This window comes from Ammospiza caudacuta, chromosome 1 (genome assembly GCF_027887145.1).
Source record: "Ammospiza caudacuta isolate bAmmCau1 chromosome 1, bAmmCau1.pri, whole genome shotgun sequence".
Classification (NCBI taxonomy): domain Eukaryota; kingdom Metazoa; phylum Chordata; class Aves; order Passeriformes; family Passerellidae; genus Ammospiza; species Ammospiza caudacuta.
The window spans coordinates 122,832,821-122,843,579 of record NC_080593.1 but is presented as its reverse complement, the minus strand read 5'-3'; the positions used below and the strand labels follow the sequence as shown (position 1 = coordinate 122,843,579).

Genomic DNA, 10,759 nt, shown 5'->3' with positions numbered 1-10,759 from the left:
GGCCGGTGCTTTGCGCTGCTCGGGGCGGGAGTCCCGGCGGTTCCCGGCGGCTCCAGCCCGCCCCAGCCCGCCCTCGGACTACAAATCCCGGGGTGCGCCGCGCCCCGCCGGAGCGCCATCTCGGGTGCGGTGCCGCAGCGCGGGTGAGAGGAACGCGCACGGGCGCTGAGGGTTCGTGCTCGGGGCTAGAGACGCAGGGAAGCTGGAAGCCCACAGCAACAACAGGGCCACCGCAGGATGCACGATGCCCGTGTGCCTGGGGATCCTCTGCTGAGCTGTGAGAAACCGCTCAGGAAAACCCTCATGGCTTCTTGGTCTGTCAGCCAAGTACAGAGGTCACTGATATCGCACCCGCCACCGACTGAAATAGGAGCTCACAGGTGCCAGCACACGGAAAGTATTTTCTTCGGTGCGATAGCGGCCGCTCCCTGTAGCTGGGCACCCTGCGGCCACTCGGCGCCGGAGCATCCCGCTCCTCCATTCGCCAGTTCCAGAGGATGAGGACCAGAGCGTGCCCTTGCGATTTCCCACACATGAGTGTGCAGGACTCATGCCACTGCCTCTGCTCGCCTGCAGCCCTGTGCCTTAAGTGCACGACGCTGCGCTTTCTCCCCTGTGTGGCCATCAGTTTTCAGAAAAGTTGTGGGAACTTTGTGAACGCTGCCTCTCGGATTGAGCACAAATTCCGATTAAAAAGTTGCAGAAGAAAGTGCAGACAACCTCTTAAGTATATATTGCAGGTGGTTTTGCGTGCAGATTTTAATCCACCCTCTTTATAATATTGCTAATGAGATCAAGTGATACAAACGTCTGTATTAGCACAAAATAACACTATTGTAAAAAAGTGAACCTGTAACTACGATCCAAAGCACTCTCAATAATGTTCTCAGGCGTTACTGCTCTGACACCTCTGCGTGCTTTTAATTTGCAACAAATAAAGTCAGTAAACGCAGAGCTCGGCATTTCTTATGTCTACACGGGTTTTTACACCGGACAGTCCTTTGTTGCTCGGAGTTCCACTAATTTCTCTTCCGTGTGTGTGTAATGAAGTGTCGGTGTCTCCCTGGGTGATTTTAGGCGCGCACAGGATGAGACTTAGGAGCCACAACCCTGAGCAGCCTTCCAAGCTGCTGCGCTGGGCAGCGCTGCTTCCCGTGCCGCCCTCCGTGCTCCACGGTGCAGTTAGATTCTGTACGGCGAACCGAAAAGATGCCCAGCCTGATGAAAACACATCCCGGCAGAAAGGCAGCCCGGGGTTCCCGTTCCCCCGTGCGTCCCGGTGCAGGATCCTGCGGGCAGCATTTTCCCCCCGGCTCCATTCCCGCCGCGGTACTGAGCGCGGGCGGGAGGTGGCGTAAAGGACGGGGTTAGGGCTGGAATAGGGGGAATCCTGCCGCATGCAGCCGCTGGCAGCCCCGCCACACAGAGCTGCTCTCAGCCTCCTCAGGGAAGGACGGCTCTGGTGGCGGAGCGGGACCCGCCCGGCCCGGGACACAGCCGATCCCGGGATACAGCCCGTGCTCGGGACATAGCTGGTTCTGGGACACAGCCGATCCAGGGACACAGTCAGTGTTTAGGACACAGCCGACTCCGGGACACAGCCAATACTCTGGAAGTAGCCGGTGCCCGGGACACTGCCAGTGCTCGGAAAACAGTTGATCCCGGGACACAGCCCGTGCCCGAGACACAGGGGATCCCGGGACATAACCGGTGCCTGGGACACAGCAGATCCCGGGACACCGTCGGATCCAGCCCTGCTGGGCCGAAGCGGTTCCCGGCCGCTTTTACCTCAGGCACTCGCGGGACACCCCGGCGCTCGCACAGCGGTCAGGCACTACGGTGGACGTCCAAACCCGGGGTCCTGCCGGCGGGCAAGGCCTCACCTGCGCGGGCGAATGAGCTAAGAGCGCGCCGCGCACGCGCACGCCCCTCTCTTCCGGCGCTGACCATGGCGGACAAGGAGTGAGTCCCGTCCCTCCCGCCGCCATCCGCCGCCATCCGCGGCCCCGCGCCGCCCGAGCCCTGCCCTCACTGCCCCCGGGGCCGCCGCGCCTCCGCCGGGGCTGGGAGCGGTGGCTGGGGAGGGACCGGCGCGGCGGAGATGGAGCCGCCACCGGCCCGGGCCTTCCGCGGGCGGTGGCTGCGGCCGCAGGCCCTTGGCGGGGTGGGGAGGGAGAGCGGGCCCCGAGCGCCGTGGCGGCCGGGAATGGGGGGCCGGGGCGGCGAGTTCCTCCGGGCTGGGCGGGCGAGCAGGGCTGTGCTGGGGCGGGAGCAGGGAGTGATTGTGCACCAGGGCTGGTGTCGGCGCTCGTCACGGTGGTTGTGGCTCTGTAAACGCTGTTGTGACAAGTTTTGTCGAGTCTAAGAGTTTTAAATCTCCGGGACAAGAGGGAGTGGGGCACAGAGTGATGTCTGGAAACTCTGCCTGAAGTTCAGGAGAAGCTTCTCTTCCGTACGAGTGACCATGCACTGGAACAGGTTGCCCACAGAGGTTATGGAGTCTCCCTCCCGGGGGTGTTCAAAACCATCCGGGTGCAATCCTGTGCCATGTGCTCTGGGACGATCCTGCTTGAGCAGGGAGGTTGGACCAGGTGACCCACTGTGGTCCCTTCCAACATCACCCACTCTGTGATAGTCTGAGCAAGTTGAGAGTCCTGTCAAATAAATTTCACAGTACTTTCAAATAAGCTTTAGCTGCTCAAGTACCTGTTGAAACGTTCATTGATCAGAGAGAAGTTACCTTGAAAGGTCTTTGTTTTCTTACCAATTGTAGCAAAGTAGAACAGGTCTGTGTATTCATGGTTGTGTGCAGCTCTGGCGGGTCTGTCAGGGTTTCTTGTCTGGCACAAAATGTGGATGGTGCAGGTTCTGAACCAGAAAATCACCCAGCTCAGTGCCAGGGAGCTGTCCTGGGATGCTGTTCCAGGCCTGGGAACAGTGAGGATGAGGAAGGTGCAGTGAAGTGGCTCAAGGTAGCAAGGCCTGCGCGCATGTTCTGTTTGAGAGTTTTGGTGTTTGTCACGTGTACTGTCACTGGGTTTCTTCGCAGCAGCTAAACGCTTTTGTTTGTGCTCTCGTGTAGAGTAAAGAAGGTGCCCTCGGTGCCCGAGAGCCTGCTGAAGAAGCGGCAGGCCTACGCGGTCATGAAGGCCAAACGTCAGAAGAAGATTTTGGCTATAAAAAAGGTGAATGTCTCTGATCCCTTTACTCAGATTGCTTATCTACTGTAGTAGCAGCTGCTGCTGCTGCTGATGTGATGCAGTACAGAAATTCACAGTGTGTTGATATTTTCTTGAAGTTTTGGACTAAAAGAGGCTTTTAGTGGCTGATGACAAAGTTCTGGGCAGAGTTAAGGGTGAAGTGCACGGCTGTCTGTAAGGTACGGGGCAGGAGGTTATAGCCTGTGTAAGGGGAGCTTGGTGTGTGATCAGAGAATCCTAGAGCTATAGGGGTTTGCAAGGGGGCTTAAAGATCATCTAGTTCCAACCCCTGTGCCATGGACTGGGACACCTTCCACTAGACCTGGTTGCTCAAAGATCCAATCCAGCCTGGCTTTGAACATGTTTAGAGTTGGCCTATCCACAGCTGCCCCAGGCAACCCATTCCAGTGTCTCACTGTCTTTGCAATTCAGCATTTCTTCCTTATAGCTAACCTAAATTGTCCATCTTTCAATTTGTACCCATCACTCTTCATCCCCACAGTGCTGATGGAGAGTCAGGAATGATAGCATGGCTTGCTGTGTAGCAGCCTGCCAGCTTCTCTGGAGCATCACTGAGGGTGTTCTGAGCTGTGTGATACTGATCTGTGTTACCTGGGGGCAGTTCTGGGGTATGGCATGTTACTTGAAGGTGATTTTCATGTGTTCAAAGGCATTTTCTGACTTTACCCAATTTCCCATTTGTTGCAGTACCGCAAGGCACAAAGGAAGCTGATCTATGCGAGAGCCCAGGCTTACCACAAGGAGTACAGGCACATGTACAGGCAGGAGATCCGCATGGCCAGGATGGCCCGCAAAGCTGGCAACTACTACGTGCCAGCTGAGCCCAAACTGGCCTTTGTGATCAGGATAAGAGGGTAAGCTTGGGTACAGGTATAAGCAATTTTATGTTCAAGAGTATTGAAGGTGGCTTTCTTGTTACTTCTCTGTTTTGGGGGTTTAAATACATTCATAAGATAAAGCCTTTTACAAATGGCTTGAGGAGTTGCTGGTAGATATTGTACAAGCCCTTGAGGTGTGTTTAATTAAGGGCTAAATAATTTTGCTGCCTACTGTCCTTGGGAATCCCTGATTTTTAAGAAGACAAGGCTGAAAATAACATGCAGACAGTTACTGTTTCTCACCTTTAACTTGATAAAATTACATGCTCCTATTCCCAAACATTCTGCTGAGCTGTTCCTCAAGTGTTTGTTTTGTCCTACTCTGGTAAAGTGTTACAGAAAACTAAAAAAAAGTGTGATTGGAAGAATTATATTCATGACAGTGCAAGGTGAGTTCTAAATTGTTTCAGTAGAATAGTTCTTTTCATGGAAATGGATGTTTTAACTTCCTACTGAAATATATTGCAATAGTAAGTTAATTTACTAAGCTTGCTTTGTGTAATTCATGAACTGTGTTTTTGTATGGGAGCAGTGCTGTTGTGTTTGGGGTTGTTTTTAACCTGATACCTGGTGTTTCTGGGTTGTTGGTAACTCAGGCTGTTTCACTTTGCTCTCCAGTACCAACGGTGTCAGCCCGAAGGTTCGCAAGGTTCTGCAGCTTCTTCGCCTGCGGCAGATCTTCAACGGCACCTTTGTAAAGCTCAACAAAGCCTCTATCAACATGCTGCGGATTGTGGAACCCTACATTGCCTGGGGGTGAGTGAAAGGCACAAGGCCCACTTGTACCTAATCAGGGTGCAAGTGTTGAGTGGGTTTTGCATTTTGCTATGCTGGACTTCCAGGGGTTTTTAATCTTCTGTGTGCTTTCCTGTCTTTGAGTTGAAAATGTGGTTAAGGCAGTGCTTTAAAGGTAACAACTGCTGGGTATGGTTGCACTCTCATACTGATGTTCTTGGGAACTTGGTGTGAGATTTGCTTCTGTGTTTACTTGTGGGACATGCTAAATGATCTTTAATTGTTTGGTATGGAAGTCCAAGTCAGGGATGTTAAAGCTGCCCTGAAATGAGGCTTGCAAAGACTTAAAATTCCTTTTTTGAAGGTGACTGTTTTGTTTCAGTTACCCCAACCTGAAGTCCGTGCATGAGCTGATCTACAAGCGAGGTTACGGCAAGATCAACAAGCAGCGCATTGCTCTGACCGACAACCGCCTGATCCAGAAACGCCTTGGTAACTTCTGCTGGGCAAACGGGGAGATCAGTGCTCAGCCGGGCAGCTGTCCCCAAGTGTCACTGCAGTGCACTGCTGTTCAGTTGTGATCTCTACTTCTCTCCTAATTGTTTAATGCAAAGCAAGCTGGAAGTAACTTTCATCATAAAGTACTGAAAACCGGTGTAAAGAATCAAATTTTAGCCTTTTAAATTTGTGATGGTAAATGTAGCCTCCTTGACCTTTATGGGGTCAGCAGGTCTTTTGAGTAAAGAAAAACTGCTGTACCATGAAGGAGTCATCAGAGCTTTGAACTTAATATTAGACATTTTGTCTTTGACTTTCGTGATCTGGTAAACAGACTTTTTTAACTTGTGGAAAGAACTGGGTAGTGATCAGTGTATTCAATAAAAGCAAAGCGTGGTGAACAGTTGGGATATGGGCTGCTCTGGGAAGCTCCCTTCTTTTGCAGTCCTGCCAGAATGAGTGAAAGTGACCACTCAAGTCTTCCTTTTTTGGGCACTTGTTTTGCATTTTCCTTCAGATTAGGCTGTGTCATACGTCTTTATTTTCCTGTGCAGTGAATGAGCATCCAAAAGATACATGTATTCTGTTGTAATCTCTTTTTAGCACTGTGTTTTACAAGAGTTAATTTGTAGCATATTGCTGAAGACTCTGGAAAGGCATTAAGGAAACATGCTGTAGCATTTATTCAGCAGCCTAACCCAATAGCTAGTGAGTTTCCCTGAGTTAAACATTGCAGTGATTTAGGTGGATTTGATCTAGCTTTTCTCCAAAGAACAGTGTTTTGCTAAAATTCACTAAGTGCGGGTTGTTTTTTGTTGTTCCTCACTGCTGACAGCAAATATTTAACAGTTGAAACTGATGCCTCTTGCCAAGTATGCCATCTAAATGTTTACTTGGCTGGAGATAATCCATTTTAATTGGAAAAGTCAGTCATTCAGTTTCATGACAGTGTGAGTGGTTTCTGACTTCCTGAAGTTTATCAAAATAAGTAAGCATGACAGTAACAAAACGATAATTTTTAGTTTGTTATTGACCAGTGCCTCTGAAGTCTTTCTGAAAACTGTGTCTGAATTTTAGGAAAGCTTGGCATCATCTGCATGGAAGATGTGATCCATGAAATTTACACTGTTGGCAAGAACTTCAAAGTTGTGAACAACTTCCTTTGGCCCTTCAAGTTATCCTCTCCTCGGGGTGGAATGAAGAAGAAAACAATCCACTTTGTGGAAGGTGGGGATGCTGGTAACAGAGAAGACCAGATCAACAGACTCATAAGGAGAATGAACTAATGGTGAGATACTGCCCAAGGCTGTCTGGTGTTCAGCTCTGCAGGCTGCTGTCATTTGTCAGACATTCAAGTTTAATAGATGCTCACTCATTCTTGGGTGGTACCTACAGTACAAAGCTACTTGAACAATATAGTGTTCTGGATTTATTTTGGAAGTCTTACTAAAGCTTTAACATTTAGGAAGTTAATTTGTCAGTGTCACTGATATGTTTAGGAGATACAAACATTACCAATAACTTGTTTTAAAGCCTTACTTGATTTTATGTTGGGAAGCCTTGAGATCTTGGCTAAAACTTTTAAGCCTCATTAATAACCTGTTAATATGATTGAAATCTGGTGATTGCAAGTACCATGTTTTTTTCAGGTTTTCTAGAAAAGCCTGATTAGGACTGGTCTAAATTTTCAGCTTGTTCAAGCTTCTGAATGATTCATTTAAAGCTTTCATGTATAGTGACCAAGTTGGTGATTTTGAAAGACTGATTTGCCCATTTGAATAGTCTGCCCTTTAGAAATGAGAAGGTTTATTAGCACTTGAAGTGATTTAACAGTGACTGCTGAGTGCTAAATGTAGGACCTGCTCTAAACAATGTCTTATCTATTGTTGTTACTCTGCTGTTCCTGCTTTGGTGAAGTCTGTACCATTCAAAGCCAACACATTTTGCAGAGTTCTTGTACTTCGCTTTGCTTTTTAGACACTAAACTACCTTCAGTGTTGCCCATATCTTGGTTTCAGTCAAATATCTTTTTAGTTTGACAGGTATGCTGGAATTTAGGAGAACTTCATTGTCTTAGGGTGTTTGGAAAGGATGTCAAACAAAAACCTAATTTTCTCCAAACTAACTCCTCTAGAGTCAAAATGGGGTTTTTTTATTTGGTTTGTTGGGATTTGTTTGGTGTAGGGCTTTTGTTTGGCTGTTTTTTGTGAGATTCTCTTTTTTCTTTTAGATTAGATACACAATTTTCATATGAATTTATAGAGGATTGGTACATAAAAATGAGTAGTGTTGTGACTTTACAATTTAAAACGGGTACAGTTCTATTTGGATGATTCAGAAATTAAATTTTTTGAAATTTGGAAATTAAAGTTGCTGAGGGGAAGGAAGTTTTATGTTTTGTTTTGCTGCTTTGTTTTTTTTTTTCCCTCAAGTCTTTTAAAAATACTCTTATAGCCAAGACACAGCAAATTGAGCTCATTGGGCTCTGCTTTCTGTCCAAAGAGCTAAAGGGGATCTAGGAAATACTTTCCATTTGATTGACAGCGTTAGTTCTTGAAGTGTTTTTGTAGGCTGCTGATTTCCTCAGTTCAAGCTCCTTGCATGTTGTGCTGTTATCTCCCATCTGTGAAGTCAGCAGAGTTTAAAGCACTGCTTGCATGGCATGTGGAAATTCCAACTTCAGGAAAATAGTTCCTTGCTGGGGACAGTGTTCTTGAAAAGCTTTTTAGCTCAACTATAGGAAGATGTTGGTAACTCTGAGGAGCAGAATTGCTGTAATGTTTGGTGCCTGGGGTGATGTTAAGTTACTCCCACTACCATTCTTGTAGAAATTTTGCTGCTGGTGGTGGAAACTTGAAGGTTCAGTACTGGCAAATGTGTCCTTGAAGTTAGTGCATAAGCAAGGCTGGGGAGGACTGTGTGCTCCTGTCTGGTTTCTGAGCATGATGCTGTTTTTCATGGAAACACTGCAGCTTTTTGTCAGTGTAGATCCTTTCTGCTCTATCTTCCCTGCTAAAGGAAAGGCAGATCTATACTGGTAGTGTTGTTTTCAGGAGCATTTCTAGAGATGTGAAGCTTCTAGCTCACTATTGCAGTTGTTGTAAGTGCCTGTGAGGGTTGGTGTTTTGGCAGAGAAACAAGGGATATTCATTCATGTTTTTCACTGGACTTGCAGCTCAGCATCCCATAGAAGTGGCATACATTAGAGCTTTACTTCATCTTTAATTTAGGAAGTGACCTTGCAGTTTCTTATTTTATGCTTATAAGCAGTTGTTATGCCTTTCCTGCAGACTAAATCTAAGATAACTGCTTGTTCTTGTCTCCTCAACTTTCCTTTCCTGCTGTTGTGAATAGAGTGCATGTTTAAAATTCAGGTAGCCTACATGTAGAAAGAAGAATGTTGTAGTTTCTACTGAGGCTGTGGGCAAACTAGAGTAGTAGGTTCAGGTGACATACAGGCAGTACTTTCTCCAGGTAATGTCATTATGAAGGGCTGTGTATCTGAAGAAGAGTATTCCTCTTTCCTATAAGTAGATTGTTTCCTGCTGTTTGTCTTTATTTCTTATTCTATTTGTCACTTACTTCTTAAGTGATATTCTCAAGTGAATGAAAAAAGTAGACTTCCAGTACTGATTGCTTTGTATAGACTGGGAGGAAAGAGCATAGTACTTGAAAGCAGCATATTTGCTGTATGTTGCTTGAAAGCAACATAAGTATTGGCAACATACTGAATTTCATCAATTTTTCAAGCAAACTTTACAGGAACTGGACCCAAGTCAGCTTTTCTGCTTTCATTTTTGCATGTAAACAGTCTCTGAAATGTGCCAAAAATAAGAGTGCAGCAAAAGTTAGAATTGCACAATGTCTTGGCATGTCTTTAAATATCAAGTATAGGTATCAGTGGTTCAAGGTGGAAATGTTCATCCTTTTAGGTCTGGTACTCAAAATCTCAGTTTGCAGTGAAGAGATGTTAATGTAGAAATTAGTTACCGTGTGTGAAACTACTGCAGTCTTAAATCCAGTGAAACAAAAGGAGTGTTTTCAACCAAAATTACACACTGTAAAAATGTATTACTTTTTCATGTTTGAGATCTACATGTGCCTAATGATACCTTTTTCTTCTTTGCCTTACAGGTAAAGATGCCCAGCTGCAATATTTCAAAGTCTGGTCTGTTAATAAAACAATCTTGCACAAAACAGTCTGTTGTCTCGATTGGTGTCTTTTTGTGATCCTCTTCTGAAGTGGCAGCCTTTTTGAGATTCAGTTTGGAGTCGTGTTTCAAAGAGCCATAGTTTGAATTAGCAGTATGTAGATACTGCTTAACCTTCATTTGGAGGAAGAAAATTTGGAAACATTTGTGCAGGTAACAGATGAGGTTTTGAGTTGCAACAATAAGTGACAAACTGAGCTGTGTGCTGTTGTTGAGTGGGCAGGGTTCCTGCTTAGCTGTAGTGCACCAGAAAGCTGTGTGAAAATCTTTTTATGTGAAGAAAGAAGCAAGTGTAAATCTGTTCTTAACATCTTAAGATCAGAGAATCATAGAGTGGCCTGTGTTTGAAGGGATCTTCAAGTTCTAATTTCTATAAGATCTAGTTTTCATGCCTCTGCCATGAACACCTTTCACTAAACCAGGTTGTTCAGAGCTCCATACAACCTGGCCTTGAGCACTTCCAGGAATGGGGCATCCACAGCTTCTCTGGGTAACCTGTTCTAGTGCCTCACCATCCTCACAGTAAAAAATTTCTTCCTAAAATGAATAAAATCTACTCTCAATGTAAAGCCATTGCCCCTTGTCCTGTCCTTACATACCCAGGTAAAAAAGGCTTATTGTAGGCTCCCTTCAGGTACTAGAAGGCCACAGTCAGGTCACCCTGAAATCTCCTCTTGTCCAGGCTGAATAATTCTGATTCTTTTAGCCTTTCCTTATGGGTGAGGTGCTCCATCCCCCCAATCTTCCTCATGACACTCCTCTGGACTTTCTGCAATCAGTTGATGTCCTTCCAGTGCTGGGAACCTCTGAGCTGGATAATTCCAGCTTTGAACATCTTCAGGTAATTTTTGCCAAGGAAGTATAAAGCACTTAACAAAATAGTAATTTTTTCCACATTAAATGTAATCACTCAGTTTAATGACATAATTTGTTTGCAGTGTTAGACTGCAGGTACTATAAAGTAGAAGAGCACAGTAGTAATGAGGATATGAACAGTTGCTGATAAATGTGTAGGTGTAGCAGAGAACAGATTAGAAAGCCAGAGACTGGTAAAACACGTAACTCGGCATTCAGACTGATTTCTCATCTTGCAAGCACTTTACTGGAGGAGTCTTAGCTTGCTGAGGCATTTGGTGCAACAGATCAACAAGTTGTGTCTGCTTGGACTGAAATACTTGGGTTTTTTTTCAGATCAGGTACAGGCAAGCTGTATTAA

General features: G+C 46.1%; 1 protein-coding gene across 1 annotated transcript; it reads left to right on the top strand.

Moving 5' to 3' along the window:
* Positions 1–1,842: 1,842 nt before the first annotated feature.
* On the top strand, positions 1,843–9,531 carry RPL7 (ribosomal protein L7). Its single transcript, XM_058810130.1, has 7 exons — positions 1,843–1,962; positions 3,083–3,185; positions 3,909–4,075; positions 4,718–4,855; positions 5,217–5,326; positions 6,410–6,620; positions 9,467–9,531. Exons 1-6 carry the CDS (start codon positions 1,949–1,951, stop codon positions 6,616–6,618), a joined length of 741 nt encoding a protein of 246 aa, XP_058666113.1. The 5' UTR covers positions 1,843–1,948; the 3' UTR covers positions 6,619–6,620; positions 9,467–9,531.
* The last annotated feature ends 1,228 nt before the right edge of the window (positions 9,532–10,759 follow it).